The sequence below is a fragment of the Tachypleus tridentatus genome, chromosome 11 (genome assembly GCF_004210375.1).
Source record: "Tachypleus tridentatus isolate NWPU-2018 chromosome 11, ASM421037v1, whole genome shotgun sequence".
Taxonomy (NCBI): Eukaryota; Metazoa; Arthropoda; class Merostomata; order Xiphosura; family Limulidae; genus Tachypleus; species Tachypleus tridentatus.
Genome location: NC_134835.1, coordinates 86208844 through 86226622, shown reverse-complemented (window position 1 = coordinate 86226622; position 17779 = coordinate 86208844). Strand labels below are relative to the sequence as shown.

The 17779-nt window shown below is 33.8% G+C and overlaps 1 protein-coding gene across 1 annotated transcript in view; it reads right to left on the bottom strand.

Annotated features, from left to right (window-relative positions):
- Positions 1 to 205: 205 nt before the first annotated feature.
- Positions 206 to 17779, bottom strand: part of LOC143231387 (uncharacterized) — an 83934-nt gene continuing 66360 nt past the window's right edge. The window contains exons 8-17 of the mRNA XM_076465933.1: positions 15275 to 17494; positions 13668 to 13856; positions 8213 to 13225; positions 7909 to 8036; positions 7134 to 7401; positions 6103 to 6240; positions 5629 to 5704; positions 5242 to 5288; positions 2553 to 2809; positions 206 to 885 (exon numbers count right to left, since the gene is read on the bottom strand). Of these exons, the coding sequence (XP_076322048.1) occupies positions 706 to 885; positions 2553 to 2809; positions 5242 to 5288; positions 5629 to 5704; positions 6103 to 6240; positions 7134 to 7401; positions 7909 to 8036; positions 8213 to 13225; positions 13668 to 13856; positions 15275 to 17494 (8516 nt within the window). The 3' untranslated portion in view covers positions 206 to 705. The remainder of the gene's footprint in view (positions 886 to 2552; positions 2810 to 5241; positions 5289 to 5628; positions 5705 to 6102; positions 6241 to 7133; positions 7402 to 7908; positions 8037 to 8212; positions 13226 to 13667; positions 13857 to 15274; positions 17495 to 17779) is intronic.

Below are 17779 nucleotides of genomic sequence, written 5' to 3'. Positions count from 1 at the left end.
TTGTTGGTATACTTTCGGGGTAACTCACTCACTGCCATCAGTATTTCTGAATATCACAGCGTGAAACGTTTGAAACTTTATAAAACAGTATAAAATTATTATTGATTTATGCTTTAGTACCGCAAGTGAAACTCTCTAGTTTCAAGTTATTCTGCTTTAGATTTAAACACTAAGCTTTAAATAACACAAGAAACACAATCAATATATATTCAAATGTACCTTTATTTTAGTCCTCAGAACAATCCAATAAAAAACATCTTAAAAGTCAAACTAAATTTCTTCGTTAATTGCTGTATTCCATATTATCTAAAAGAGAGAACCTGAAAACCGGATCTGTTTGTTAAAATTAGTGAAAGAAAAATTCTGGCACTGAATAATTCATCTTACCAAACAATATCTACTTTCCTCTATAAAAAAAATCACATATATATATATATAGATAGATAGTGTTACTTGTCTAACACAATCGGCACATCGAATGTTGTTCTGTTCAGATCATTTATACAAATATTTATATGATACAAGTCTGTTCACGTTGAAGATCTGAGTACCTTATGTGGTTCTTATGTGTGTGCAATAGTAGCACGCTTTGCAAACACTACCTCTTCATGATTGAACTACATCACGCTGAACATATCCTTTTTCATATTGAGGAAGCAGCCTACATAACATGGAGGAACTTGCACTCATCATTACGGGTCTGCTTCACCAGGCGTATAACTGCCCCTGATACATTCCATAATTTAGTTGTTTGGGAAGGTGCTGACCGTGGTGTTTGGCGCGTGGAATGACCATTGGTGACACAGCAAAACCGGTAGATAAACTTCGGTCAAGACTAAGTTCACTCTTTCCGCTGCTCTTCTTCTGTAAAGTACTGTCTTCCAGCTATGTACAAAGGCAGGTTTATGTTACGTGGATCTTCTGCTTCTAATATAATGGTTGTAGATACATCTATGTGATTCATAGAAAGTATGCTTTTTCGTAGAATTATACGTCAGAAAAATTAAAACTTTAAAGTTTCATGAGAAATTGAGAAGAGTTTAAATGATAATTTTAAAATTACTAATACCTGATATGTTAACATTTGCACTCTTATTAAAACATCACAATGGTGAATTTCAATTGTTGTCCTAACTTCGATTTCACGGTAATATTTTCGATTTGTCTTATGTTAGAACAGCTATGGCTGGTTTTACAGTTTCTTTTAATCAGTTATGAAATACTGACTTTTAGGGAAATGTCCTAATGATAACTTTTCTAACCCAAATATTAATATCCTTTCCTTCTCCATCAGGTTACCCACTATAAAAGGTTCTATTCAATATTCCTTTCCTTTCCTGCTCCGTCCAGTTACCCACTATAAGAGGTTCTATTCAAGATTAATATCCTTTCCTTCTCCATCAGGTTACCCACTATAAAAGGTTCTATTCAATATTCATTTCCTTTCCTGCTCCGTCAAGTTACCAACTATAAGAGGTTCTATTCAAGATTAATATCCTTTCCTTCGCTATAAAAGGTTCTATTCAATATTTATATTCATTCCTTCTCCATCAGGTTACCCACTATAAAAGGTTCTATTTAAGTAATATGTATGTTTCTATAATTGACCCCTGTCACCAAACCTTTATCTTCTACACAGGTTTACCAAAATGTTAAAACTAAATTTAATGTTTTAAGATTGGCATGTTCAAAATTCTAAACGTATTTTAATAAAAAAAATAGACCTACCGATAATTAATTATATTACATTTTCTTAAAACAGACATTATAGCAAGTGTTTATATTAAGAATAAATGTAGAATATTACGATCTAGAAGGTAAGTTTAAGGTTGTATTAAGGTACGCAAGAAAACATAAAATCAGGCTTAACGTTAGTTATAGAATACAGAAGCGTTTCTGAAGAATACTTGCCTGAAACTTTCATGACACTCATGTTAGTAAAAGACCGATTTTAAAAAACTGAATTTATTATTTTAATGTAATACAATCTGAATACAATTTCTTTTTAGATATGTTGTTATTGTTTTGAATAACACGAAATAAATAAATTAATATTGTCAAAATGTATGTATATTTTTATTTACTAATAATGTCATAGGAATGTTATGCGTGTGAGTATGAATTAATATATAATATTTGTATTTTTGAAACATACATTGATGTATATGTATGTGGATATTGTATGTGTGTGTGTATAAAATTTGTACATGCATAATATATGCATATTTCAGTACTACTATGTACTAAATTAATTATTTTAACTCAGAAATCTTTGACAAATAGCCGTTAAGTTTTCAGACAGAGATAGATAAAAAATTTAGCTATCTGGATTTGTTTACAGATGTTGAAGTTTAATTAAATTATTAATTAGTTATTTAATATATAGTTACTTACTTAGAATGAACTCGTCACTTCAATCTCGTAGAAAATCTAAATAACTGATAATGTTGTTTTTTGTTTTCTTTACAAAAGAAACTATAAGTTCGATGAAACATAACTAACGATTACCAGAAGAAGTACTGTGAAAAGTCTTAAAAATTAAAAGTCATCACCTGATAAGGACCATCAAAAATGTATGGGTGACGAATACCGTTGTCTACACTAATATCACTAGAGGAATCCAGGATCACAGCTTTTTTATCTACGATACCTTCAACTGGACTTCCGTTATTCATTCTCATTGCTCGTATCATGGCTTTCTTTTTCGCATTTTTGTGACGCTTGTAGCGCCACCAACGGCAGCAATACAACAAGCAACAACTAAGTAGAACAAGCAAGATGACAGCGAGAGGTAGCGAGATGGCTAACACTAAAATAATAAAATATAATTGATTTTGTAACACAGTATCTATGACAAAGGTGAATTCAGCTCAAATGTTACAGTATTAAATTCGTCTGACATTATCATATCAGAGAAATTAAATATTAAAAAAAAGCCATTACTTTGAATACTGTTAGTAGTAATAAAGGTAAGAGTGAGTAGGACTTATTATTTCATGATACTATTTGTATCAATCACGTTGTTTGAGAAATTGTGACAAAAATCTCTTATTTGATAAATATAAAAATAACGATAACAGTAGAAGATTTGGAATATTGTTAAAAATACAAACAATGTTCCACAATAAATTCTTCAAAGACATTGTTAAGATGAAGCGGACAATAACAGAGTATTTGAACAACATATCCTCAATGCAAAAAGAATTCACTAGAGGGTAAATTTTAAAGCGTATGACATACATGGTTCAAAGTTATAGTTTTAAAACCAAAAGTCATTTTAAAACACTCTAAGAGCAGTAAACTAGCCACACAAAATAAGTTTGTTGTTTGTTTTTAAATTTCACCCATAGCTACTACATAATTTAGCAGTGTAAGACTACAGGGAAGGCAGCTAGTCATCACCACCCACCACCAACTCGTCGACTACTCTTTTACTAACGAATAGTGAGATTGACTGTAACTTATAACGCCCCCACTACTGAAAAGGTGAGCACATTATGAGTTGAGCACCTTCACCACCCGGGTTGGAAATAAGTTTATACTACGTAGAAACTATTTTCAAACACAAATATTTTAGTACATTCTTCGGGCGGCTCTCAGGTCAATTGAACACTAAAGAAAAACTGAAAAAGGTGTAACAGTTAGGACTGTCACGTGTTATACATGTGGCGGCAAAATAACACTACAAGCCATTGAAAATATAATTTAATAACAGTTTGTTTGTTTCTTATGTTTAAATAAAGATACACAAAAGATAACTGCGGCGCCCAAGATTTTTAAATGATAGACTGAAAAGAAGTCATTTAGTGGACAACAGTCACCATCTAGTCTTAAGTTACTTTAGTCGAACAGTGAGATTTGACCATCACCTTTATAGGGCACGTGTTGTTCCAGAGTACAGAGGACTTTTTTCGGTATCACATGTGAATCATTATTCCTCGCATCCATGGTCCTGTAGGCTAACTAGATGAACTTTGACACCAAAATTTATAGTAAGCATTTTGAGTTTGTTTCGAGTAGACGCTCATTTTTACAGAAAGGTTTGTTTGTTTGGAATTAAGCACAATGATACACAATGGCCTATATGTGCTCTGTCATCCCCAGGGGTATCGAAAGCTGGTTTCTAGCATTGTGAGTCCGCAGACATACCGCTGTGCCACCGAGGAAATCTAGAGAAAGGTATTTGTGTGGTACATTTTTAACGTCTTTTATTACGGGTGTAATTATTACGAAAAATTGAAAGCTCATTAAAGTATAATATCTAAACAAGTAACGGTTAATAATGGGAAGAAACTAAAAGGTACGCGAACTTTTGACAGTTTTATACTTTGAAAGGTTCATCACAAATAGTTTTATATGTTATTTTAAAAGTAAAATATTCTAGTCCTTATCAGTTGATATAAACGTACATATGTCGTTGGGATACAACAAAATAATGTCTCATTAAATAGAGGAAAACTAAAAATCGTTGCAAAAGTGTGGAAATGTGAGGATCTCGTACGATCCATTGTGAAATGTGAAGACTGCGCGCGTGTGTGCAACACCAAAATCACACGTAAAATAATATCACTTTATCGAAAGAAAATTTTCATTAACAATTTTACGGGAATCAGTATTTTGTAGAGAGAGTTTACAGAATCTCATTCACGCATTAAAAACGCGGCGATAAAGAGGGAGAAAAAGATAAAATCTGTTATGGGTTTTTAAACACAGGTCTAGAGTGTTATCGACTAAATTCACATGTCTTAGTGCAACATTATACAATGGACTATCTTCACTGTGTAAATTGTGAGGATGGAGCTCTGGACTTTAGTGTTATAAGTCTAAAGACCACGATAGACATTAACATGTGAAAATAAGTATTTAAGCGTGATGTCCAGGTATCGACATAACATACATGTATTTATTACAAAGAAGCCTGTAAAAAATGTAAAATGCAGTTAACTGTATTTAGATAGAAAGGCTTAACATTTAGATGCAGATCATTTTATTACATCGCCCCTAGTGGCTCAGCGGTATATTTTCGAACTTACAATACTATAAACTGGGTTTCAATACCCATAGTGGGCAGAGCACAGATGGCTCATTGTGTAGCTCTGTGCTTTATTACAAACAAACAAATCGTTTCGTTGAAAATTTTTTAAAAAATTATTCACTTTCGGTGCGTGAACCCATTTATATCTATAAAAATATTTGTTCTTTATTTAATGAAAAGAACAATAATAGCAAAACTGCACTTACCAAGGCCATTGACTTCGCATCGTCTACCGAAATACATTCGATGACAACTGATAAACATAAAAATCATAACGCATATTTACAACATATTCATATAACTGAAACACAGATAAAATAATACCATGCTACACACACACAAATATATAGTATATTTCTGTATAAGTGAAAAACACAAAAATTATAGAAAACCACATATACAAAAAAGTTTTATATAAATGAAAGAGAAACGCTGAGGAATGATTCATATTTAGAACTCCATATAAAGGAAACACGGAGAATCAGGCCATTACTATTATATAGAAATCGTGATATATATACACATACAAATATATATACATATATGTTAAACCTCAAACTGTGGTTAAATGCAGCTAAATGTTTTTATTTTACCTGCAAATTCTTGCACCTCCATCGACCATGATGCAATCTCCCCGACCGTTACAGTAAACACATCCTTTGATATCACCTATAATGTCAAGTGGATTAGCAAAATCTTTGGCTAAAAACTAATTTGTACTGAATGTAGCATTGTATACAGTAGTTCCATATAGTGCTGTATGCAAAATGTTAGTTGCTTTACGAAAAATAACTATTTTATCTGAACAAACAGACTTAAAGTCCAAATGCTGTGTTTTGCTAAATTAATTTTATGATCATATATTTAAATAGTTAAAGCATTTATTTATATCATATTAGCCTAAATCATTTATTTGTCGTGCTCTAGAGTATAAAATTAAGAGACTTGAGTATTCTAATAAATCTGTTTTAAATGCTTGCTGATTTAAAGGTGTTTAAGGCAAAGTACCCAATTCAACCCGATCAACAATCAACAAATTTCCTTGAAGTTAATTGTTTTTGTCTTACCTAAACATACACGTCCCGGTAGATCTGGATCAAGGTCGTCATACCCCTTCTTACATTTACACGTGTATGTTCCAGGCTGGTTAATACATGAAGCTGTTGTTGCACAGTCATTGTAACCTTCCGAACATTCGTCAAAATCTGTAAGTAATAAAAACGTGATTAAAGACAGTATGTTTTGAATTTCGCACAAAGCTAGACGAGTGCTATCTGCGCTAGCCATCCCTAATTTAGCAGTGTAAAACTAGAGGGAAGACAGCTAGTCATCACCACCCATCGCAAACTCTTGGGCTAGTCTTTTACGAATGAATAATAGGATTCACAACCACATTATAATACCCTCACGGCTGAAAGGGAGAGCATATGTGGTGTGACTGGGATTTGAACCCGCGACTCTCGGCTGGCGAGTCGAGTGCCTTAACCACCTGGCCATGCCGAGCCACGTTGTTCACAGACAGGAAAGGAAAGAATGAGGCAAACTACTGTTCTGCTATTAACGTAAAACTGGCTTGGGGAAGAAGTAAAATACAGAAACCTCTCTTGCATTATCAATCATAAAATTACATGAACTTTCTAAGTTGGTGTCTTCCCTGTGAAATCTGCTTAATATGTTAATTTTAATACATATAATACACTGACATTGTATCTATATTGTTTTTGCTATCATTTACTATCTTACTTCAGAAAAAAATAGCAAACACTTAAATAAAATGTGCTTTTCTTCCAATATGTCAGTTTTCTTTTAACTTCTATAAACAGTAAAATTTTTGATATGGTAAAAATTGAAGAATTCTTTTGATAAAATGCGAGCGTAAAATACATCCATATTTTGATATTGTTCTAAATCTTTCCATTTTGCTTCAATCTGAGCCTTTCAAAGAAATTCATATATTATCCAACCGTTTGAGTTTGCGTGCAACACACTTTAACCTGTTACGGTAAGTCTTCACTGATTTTTTTAAACATTCCTCTGGAAGACATAAAAATATTCCACGAATTAGTAAAAAATACGTAAAAATTATTTTTTTACCAACCTTGGACGTCCTCCACACTTTGTACCAAAGGACTAACATAAAGCTCCGTGTTTCCAACACTATAGTTGGAGGCTGAGATAGAACGAGAGAGCTCTTCCTTCAAGAGTTTTTCGTCAGTTAAAGAACTACGTTTAATACGAACTGTAAAGTTCACCAGAACTCCGTCCATGTGGTCTGACATATTTATTTTCTTGATGTTGCTAATGCTGTTTACATCAACATTGACGTAACTCTGCTTGATTCTAGAGTCTTTGTATGCTTGGCTAACCTATCAGTTGTAAAAAAAATAGAAAACATATATTTGTAATTACTTTGGGTCTTATAAACAATAATCAAGTAATGTTTGCGATTTTAATGAGTGATAAATAGCTTAAAATTAGTTAAGTTGGAACTCTAGTGATCCGCAGTTTACATAACACAAATAATGACAAATTTGTTGTGTTTTTTGTGAAAGTATTTATGAAATATTTATAGTAAACATTCATAAGCCTCTAGATAGATTTACGATTGTTTTCTAAACGAAGTTTCTATTGAACAAAATACAAAATGAGCACAAATACATTGTTAGTATAACAGAAACTTGTTAAGTATGCTTTGATTTACGAAAACGTTTTTCTAGCAACAATTTTTGTTATTTTATTATTTGAATGTCAAACACTAGTTTTTGGATAACTAACTGTAAAAGAGAAAATTGTCATAATGGATAATGGAAAGCAAGGCAGTTGTTGTTCTAGAGTACTGTGTTATTTCCAACAAGAATGTGTCAGATACATACGCCTTTCTTCGCCAGATTGGCGAGCTTTTGAAATATTGGAGATGTGGTGTTGGACAACTCATTTCTGTAGGTAAGCGTAGAGTCCTTCATCTTCGTCAAGCGTAGCAATACAACATAACTCTTTACCTCTGAAAATAAACAACAAACATATTCAAATATTAAAATAACACTGATATCTGAGGAATTGCAGACCAAATAGCTTGGATACAAAAAAACTATAGTGAACATAAAAAATTGATAAACAACTAAAAATATCCGAATTTTTACAAGAGAAACTGTCTTTGATGGATATTATTAACTTTACCTTCACATTTCGTGGATGTTTCCGTCCGAGCGAATCCCGGTCTACATTCACATGACCAAGTGTCATCTGTCTTCTTACAATGTTCTCTGTTTGTTGGGTCACATTGAGGAATACAGTACTCTTGTGTGCTTTCCTCCCTGAAACCTTTTGTATTTAAATTCGTTAATTTCGAAGAAGGAGAAGACGTGTCAGAAATATTAACTGGGTTTGACGGGTGTCTCAGTGTAGGAACTAATTCTGTAAGCTCAGTGGTCAGACTTACTAAAAGATTTTCTGGTTTTGTTGGCTCTTTGGGCTGTTTTGATACAGATTTGGACGGCTCTTCTCTTTCTATGGAAGCTTTGAATGATCTGTCCGTTGTCAAAATGCTGCCTTTTGTGTTAGAAGTGGTTGAATTTGTTGAAGATATCTTAGGACTAGTATCTTTTTTGGATACATTCACAACAGCACTGATTGAAGTTAAGGCTGACGTTGTAGATGGTATTAAATCTTCTGTTCGGAGAACCAGCGTACGGACCACTGTTGTAGTTATGGAGTTAAAAACAAGCGTTGTTGTAGTAACTTTGGTCGTTGACTCTGAGGATAACGTTGATTTTTCAAACTTTACTGACTCTGTCGGCTCTAGCAAAGTGCCTAGAATTGTCTTGCTACCAATTATAGTGGACACGAAAGTACGTGGTGGAATTGTGGTAGTGTAAACGGATGTTATAGTGAGAGGACTGTCTCTGGTATAATATATCTTAGTAGTTGTTAATGCCAACGTTCGTGTTGACGATTCCACACTAGTAATGTATCGTGTAGGTGTATAATCAACTCTTGAATTATCTTCTTCTGGAAGCCTTGGAGCTTGGCTTTCTTTGTCAAAAAACGGAAAGAATATTGTTTTAGTTCCTGTTGATGTTTTAGTCATGATTATTTGCTTATCTGAAGTAAGAGTTGTATCATTTCTACCTGACTCAGAATCTAATAAGAGTGGCGGGGAGCTACTTTCAAGTATTGCGGTTTTATCCAAAACCTGTATTTTCGTACCAACTTGATCTAATATGTCCAAAGGAGCTGTTGATTCTGTTTCAATTTCTTTTAGAGAAGGTTTTCTATCTTCAATATCTCCCATGGACGTGTCTATGAATACAGTTTTGAAGCCGGTTATTACAGATGTACTTACTCCTACTTCAAGTGTAGAAACATTACTAGATATACGTCCAGGAATAGCTATAACACTTTCCTGAGATTTCAGCCTGTCTTCGTCTTTTGACCCGGAATTGGAAGGACCAAGTGACACTGTTGGTTTTATAGTCTTTTCAAAAACAGCTGTTGGATCAAAAAATATTGTTTCTATTCCTGTAAAAATTTGTGTTTCTTGACTGTCATGAGATGACAGATCAGGGTCTTTTGATTTTAAATTAACATTGATATTCTCATTGGCAGAAGTTTCTAAAAGTTTTCCAGTTGGATTTATTGTTTTAACAAGATTAATAGGTCTTGTAGATAATTCCATTTTACTTTCATCGTATCCCAGGTTCGGAATATTCTTTGTTGTTTCACTGTTACTAGGCTTTATAGATGTTTCCGTCTTACTTTCGTCATATCCCAGGCTTGGGATATTCTTTGGTATTTCACTATCACTAGGCCTTATAGATGTCTCCGTTTCATTTCTATCGTATACTAGGGTTGGGATATTCTCTTTTGTTTCATTTGTATCGCTTCCTTTAATATTAATTTTGTGTAAAATACCTTTCACTGCCTCTGCCAGATTACCAGCTATATTAGCATTTCCTCCAAGAAGGTCTGACAAATCTATGACCGACCCTGACTGAATGTCATCTTTTTCTTCAGTTGTTGTTTTATTATGCATTTTTAAGTCATCTAAAATAACCGATGACAAATAAAGCTCATTTACATTTCCTATATATTCCCTTGAATCAATGGTAACAATTTCAGTTGCATTATCTGAAATGTGTCCTCTTGGACTTACAAGATCTGTTTCCTGATCAATAAAACTCGGTGGAAGCACATAAGTAGATGGTTCTAATGAACTACTATAGTCATTACCGTCTGATACAACAGTTGTAGACGATGTGGCAGATATTTTCAAGGACGTTTGTTTAGGACCTGGTAATATAAAATCAGTAAAGAAAACAACAGTTGACCCACCAATTATTTTTGTGGAAGTTCCGCTGTTAAAAGAAGGAGTATCGCTAATTGTTCCTGTTGTAGTTACTATTTCTTTAATCTCAACAACAGTTGTATTATCTGAAATGTTTTCTGTTGGACTTACAAGATCTGTTTCCTGATCAATAAAACTCGGTGGAAGCATATAAGTAGATGGTTCTAATGAACTACTATAGTCATTACCGTCTGATACAACATTTGTAGAGGATGTGGCAGATATTTTCAAAGACGTTTGTTCAGGACCTGGTAATATAAAATCAGTAAAGAAAACAACAGTTGACCCACCAATTATTTTTGTGGAAGTTCCGCTGTTAAAAGAAGGAGTATCGCTAATTGTTCCTGTTGTAGTTACTATTTCTTTAATCTCAACAACAGGACTTTCTTCGATTTGAACCGATGATATAATATTTTTATTCAATTCTTCAGTGTTTGAAGGTTTAGTACTAGAAATAAAAAATACATCTGCGTTTTTAAAGGTGGGTGTTACACTTTGTTTATCGCCAACTGCTACAAAAGAGCTACTTTCTAAACTAGTGACTGTCTCTACTTTGGTGATCACACTAGGGACTAACTGGGATGCTATGTTGCTATCAACAGACACACTACTATGAACAGAAATTATTGTTTCTATATGCACGGAAGAAATTTCTTCTTTTACAAAAGAAGCAACGTCCAAAGTAGCCTCTTCAGTTGAAACAGCAGTGGACACTATGGTAACTATACTTATTATGTCTTCCAATTCACTACTGGTTGTTATTAGAGAAGTGGATTCTTTCAGACTTACCGTACTTAGAGCACTTTCCACCGTTTCACTACTTACAAAGATTTCTGCGTTTGTAGTGCTGGTAGATGAAGTGGTTGCCTTAGTTAAAATAACCGCAGTTTCTAGTGAGTCGGTTGTGGAAGACACAGTGTCTATACTTACAGGAGGTGATGGTTCAACTAATAAGGAACTTGATTCTGTCTTTTCCTTACTTGTAGCTGAATGCACAGTTACAAACTGTGTGACTGAGCTTAAGCTAGAAGAAATTGTTGTTTTGGTTCCAGTTACAAAGGTTGTATAATATGTGTAAGTGGAGTAAAAAGTCAGTACACTCTCGGTCGATGTCATTGGCGTTATGGTTGAGAAATCTGCAGGTGATATAGTTATGGTTGATGTCTTAACTTGTGGAATAACTTGCTCATTTGTAATAGTAACTTGGTCCTCACCACCAAATAATGTTGTGAAAAATGTGTAGGTGCTGTACTCCGTCGTAGTTTTGTAAGACACGTAAGGTTTGGTTACAGAGTCCGTGGAGAGTTCACTGCTCTCGATAACAGATGATTCTGGAACAAAAAGAGTGATGTATGAAGTTGCTATCTCTTCTTTGCTGGACACAATCGCGTTGGTACCACTCTTTAGTGTTGTGAAGTAAGTATAGGTGGTAAGATATGTCTGCAAAGACGGTACAAGTTTAGGATAAGATATTTCAAGTAACTCTGTAGGAATTGTCTTAGAAGGAACTGAAGTTGTTCTTGTGAACGTTATTTTGTTAATGGTGCTCATAAAAACGGGATTCAGGGTAATGGAACCCTTAATTGTCTCTGTGACAGTTGTCGCTAGCAGTCTGGATTGTACGTCTTCAATGGAGGACAATATTGTTTGCGTGCCACTAAACAGAGTAACGTAATGGGTATTTGTAGAATAAATTGTTTGAGTTGTGGTCCTTGTGATTACAACCTCAGGTTCTTCCGTTGTTTCTGATGTGCTGCTAATAAAGGTAAAGGTATCAAGAATGTCAGTAGTCGTGAGGGATGACGAAGGTAAGGCTTCTAGTAACACTGTGGAGCTCTTTTTCGAGGTGTTTCTGGCAACAGGTGAAAGTGTTTCAACAGGTAATAAATAATTGTCTTCAGAAGACGAAAAAGTGCTGGTTGAAGGTAAGAAGCTGCTAAAGGATGGAACCAACATACTGCTAATAGATATTGATTGTGTGGAATCATGTGATGTAGCTGGGTTTACAGTGCTTAATTCTGCAATCGAACCATGTAAGGTAATGGTGTACACATTAGAATCCACTTCTTCGATGCTTGAAATTATGGAAGAATCTTCTTGAAAGAGAGTAAGGAAGTTGGTATAAGTAGTGTATTCGGTTACAGTGGAGTACACTGGAGTGGATTTTACAGGTTTGGAATATTTAACTGGTATTGAAATAGAAACGGATGGCGATGAAGTTGAACTAAACGTTCGAGTGAACGTAATAAGTTCAGTAATAGTATAAACTTCAGAATGGACGTCTTCTATTGGCGACACAAATGAGCTTGTACCATTGAAGAGTGTAGCAAAGAAAGTGGAGGTGCTAAAGACAGTGCTAGTTTTGAGTACTTCACTTGTTTCTACCATCGTAGAAAACCTATCGGATATTAGAACCTCTTTAGATAATTGAGTATCAAGAGAAGGCGAAGAGAGTAAAGTCGTTAGTTCTTCTGAAGCAGGAAGAGTAATGACGTTAGAAACCACTTTTTCAAAACTAGAAGTAACAGTAGAGCTACCAGAGAAAAGTGTTGTGTAAAGAGTAAAAGTAGTGTACTCTGTTTCTAAGTTGTAAGAAACCGTGTCAACAACGGGGGATTCGGTTGGAATGGCATTCACTGTTTCCACTGCTTTGGTCAGTACAGGAGGTGTAGATGAATGGTCATAAAACGTCAATAATTCATCTAAATCACCGGTTATTAAAAGTGTCTGATTATCAGAGTTTGAGGAGGTATCTGATTGAAGTGAGACTTTTAATGCATTGTTTACGGACTTTTGAAGCTCAATAAGTTCTTCGGGGGTAAACGTTGGTATGGTATTCTCTGTACCTAATAGATAAAAGTAAATTACTTTTTATTAATTTTCTAAAATCAAGTGAGAAAATGTGTATAAGAAATAGTTAACTAAGATACATATTGGTTGTTAAAATTAAATTTTTAAATTTAAACGTCGATTTAAAGTTATCATTAGTTAGGTTGAATTTTTTGTTACTGAAGATGTATGTTCTATTTTTAAGCTTATTTTAAACATTCATTAAAAATAATCACAGAAGTGTTTATGACCGATTCTTAGTAGTAACTTTTGTATAGTTTGCACGTCATAAACTGAATAATAACACAATTTAATTTTAATGATTATAGTAATTTTAGTGCTTAGATCCTTAAGGAAATATCATCTTCTGCAACATTGATCTAAATATAATAATTATTATTTTATAATCAAGGAATAAATTTCGTTTCCAATTTCCTCAGTAATTTATTGCATACATACCGGACGACATTAAAAATGACGATAATGAATCCAGCTTCTCAAAAGCACTTGAAGTTAGCTCTGTAGATAGGGAGCTTGACAATTTAGGATATGCAGATCTGGTAAGAATAGTGTCGACAAATGAAGTGCTTTGCCTAGATACTGTAGAATGACTAAGAGATGGCGTAACCTCAAATTTAAAGGATTGTCCTAAACAAATCGAGAAATTTATTGAGTTCCAAACAAGTCCAATCGAAAGTTGCAACATATGAATGAATAATCACATTAAGAATATTATTTATGAATGTTTGCACACACACGAATATTATACTGTTTTCCATAAATGTCAGTACAATGAAATGCCACTATAGTTTATCGAAGAAATACTTATAATTAACAATCAAAATATAAACAATCATCTCAAATATCGACCAGGTTTTATTTTATGAGAACCTAGAGAGAATGTTTTCCATGGACAGATTTATTCAATTGGGTGATTATGAATATAATTCATATTAACTAATTTTATTGATTAATTAATTAATTAAGTTTATTATTAATTAAGTTTATTCTGAGTTATCTTTTAAAATCCATGTGTACAACAACCAATTTATATTATATATAAACTGTATACCATCATTGCAGAATATAATTATTTAGCAATTCCATAAGGTTTGCTAGACCTGGAAGATAATTGATAACTTTAGTGTCATTTGTTTTCATAGCTTTGTTTGTGTGTGTGTGTCTTATAGCAAAGCCACATTGGGCTATCTGCTGAGAACATCATAGCTTTGTACCATGTGTTGTAAGTACGTTTATTAGAACTGTTTTATTACTAAGAAAAAACATTCTGCTATGTCTTATGAAAACTTAAAATTATGAAGACATTCTCATAATAAGTCAAGAAAAGTTAATTTATAGACTATTCTCGGAATTAATAGAATTCTGAGAAATTAAAAATAGTTGTTTTATAGAATTTATTCAAAGATCTTTAGAACTTCTGCACAATGTCTTGCCTACCCATACCCTTCAGTGGCGAGGCAATATATCTGCAAACTTATAACGCTAGAAACAAGTTTCAGTATCCTGGTGGGTAAAGCAAAGATGACTTATTGTGTAGCTCTGTGCTTAACTTCAAACAAATACATAAATATAATATATTCAAAAGAGTTTAGAATAGATAAGGAAAGATGTCCCCCATTACTGAAAATATTTATGTACATTATTTAGGTTTATTTAAATACATTCTACAAGTTATCTAAAAGACAAACTTGAATTATTTTACTAAGAGAATCTATAGGATTTTGTTTTCCTCGATGACGAGAAACCCTTTTGAAATAAAAATGTATCCCAGAACGACTGGTTCGGGTATTAACACCTTTACTAATAATGCAGAGAACAACGTTTTAACCTTCCTAGGTCATTTTCGGGTTAACCTGAGATACAGGATTTTGTTTTATAGAATATATTTATAATTTTTTGGATTGGAATTTTCTAAGATAAATAAATTGTTATATTAGTTCGTATGCAACAATTTTTTAAAATAAAGCCAAAATATTTCTAATAAGTTTATTTTATTTTTTTACTTTGAAGGTGATAATCTTCAAAAATATATGATAAATACTCACCAACAGGCTGCGTCACAATTCGTGAATTGGTTTGCTCCAGGGTTGTGTACAGGGTCTGATCTCCTACTGTGTAAGGAACAGTGAAGGTGGTAGTCGTGAAGAATGTAAGTACAACTGCCTCAGTCGGTTTCACTGTTTGTGGTAACCTCGAAGTGTCATTGTAGCCATAAGCTCCGGTTCTTAAGATTGATTCTCTGATAATAGGATGTCTAAATCTTTTACTCACTTTAATTCCATAGGGCCTTACTGATGGATGAACAATACCAAGTGGGTTGGTTCTGGTAACAACATAGTACTTAGGTCGACGTGTGACATCAAGTCGAGACGGCAAAACAAATCTTGTGCTCGTTCCACTCGATTTTATACCTGTAATAGGTCTTCGAACTGTAATTTTTAATCTTTTTCGAGACATGGATGCTGTTTCAATTTCAGATGTAATCAATGGAGATATGCTTTCAATTGAATGCTCTAACGATGATGTCAGTATTGGGGTTGGAACAATATTAGGAGATGTTTGTTCAATATCACTAACTAAATTTTCATCCAACTCTGCGTTCGCTAATATATTTTCTGATGAAAATGCAAGAACGTTTGTTGGGAATGATAAACTGCTACTCAGACGTGAATCTAAATATGTTAAGGTACTAGGTTGAGCTGAGCCTTTGAAGTCAGTTATTGTTCTAGATTTTGAAGTAACAGGTTTCACGCGAATGCGCACACCAGGCCTTTGGGGAAATGTGTGACTTCTCAAAGAACCAGAAGGTCGTCGTATAATGGATGTGATCACGCGTACTTTAGGTTTGTCAGCAAACACAGTAAAATCTACTTGTTTTGCGGATGGGATTTCTGGCGTAATGTCAAACACAGGAGAGTGATGGTTTGAGAAACTAGAATCTTCAACTGAAAAGTATGACGCGTGTAACTGTGCACGATCAAACGAGGAATAGTCATTTTTTGAAGAACCAATGACGTCATTTACGTAGTTTGATGGTAAAATTGTGCTGGTGGTTTTAGATGGTTCTGGTGTGGCCTTTGACAAGTCTGTTACAAGAATAGCATTTTGAATTTCATTCAGTTTCAGACGTGTTTGAAGCCCAAGTTGAATGTGTGTTGTTGTGCCATCTACATTTGTTGATCCGAGATTTATTAAACGACTTGCTGGGCGAACAGTAAGAAAGCCATTGCTATCTATAGTATTTACAAAAGAGTACTTCGGAAAATTGTCTCCTGGTACTAGTGTTCTTGATGTGATTTCACTACGAGTTGACGTCTGGGTCTCAAAACTATTATAAAACGTGTAATAATAAGTGAAATGTGTATAGTATGTCTTTGCAATAGAATCTAAGTAGCTCAAATTGACTGTCTGCATCTCATCAAATGTTTGAGCAGATGGTGTTGCGAATACTGCACGTTGAATATCATTATTGAAAACTTGAACTCTGGACCCAAGATTAACTATAGTCGTTGTTCCTTCACGGGATCTAGAACCAAGAGGTGTAATTTTTTTATTTCCTAGAACCGTTTTATAGCCAGAATGATTTTGAATGATGCTCACTATATCAGGACTTGGTGTTTGTAGTACGATACTGGATCGCACAGCTTCTCTGCTAGTATAAAGAGGAACAGTTCCTTGAAGAAATGTAGTAAAGTAAGTAAAAGTGGTGTAAAAAGTTAGAGGCAAGGCAGTAGAATACAGAAGTTTATGAAATGATTGAATTTCCAAAGCATTAGTACTTTCTTCGTTATTGACATCTCTACCAAGTACAGGTTTCTTTGTTTGTAAAGAAACAACACTTTGTGACGGTATTTTGAAAGGCAACCTTTTGGTTACAGTAATTCGCTGCTTTCCTACTGCTCGCCCTAATGGACGTTTTAAACGAATTACGCGTCTTACATTTTTAGAAGTTGAAGCTTTTTCATTTTTTTTCACTGAATTATTTAACAGTAGAATATGATCCATATCTAACAATGTACTTTGTAAATCCATGTTGTGTACTGGTGTTGTAATTAGTGAAGGTAAAACCCGATTTACCCTAGTTTTTCTTATTATTACAGGCCTTTTTCTTAGGAGTTTATTATCTACGTTATGGCCAGAAGGTTTAATTCTGCGGATAACAGTTCGGCCTTTCTTTCTCTTCCTTAAAACACTAATTCTTTCAATAGCAGACTCGTCAATCGGTGTTTTAAATTGTTCTCCAATCCCTCCTTCTGTCTGTAAACCTATCAAATATAATTATTTTCAATGATACTAAAAATAACAAGTTTATATGTTGCAGAAATTTGCAAAAAACTAAACAAGGGACATCTGAGCTACTGTCTCTAATTTTGAGCTGTTAGACTAGAGTTGAGGCACCTAATGTACAGCACCAGTCGCTAGCTGTTGGACAATTCTAATAAAAAAGCGGATTTAAACATGATTTTGAAATACGAGAGTTTATACAGAAATAGAATTTGAATGCTGGGCCCTCAGATTCGCAACAACATTTTGCTATTAAATATCTGAGA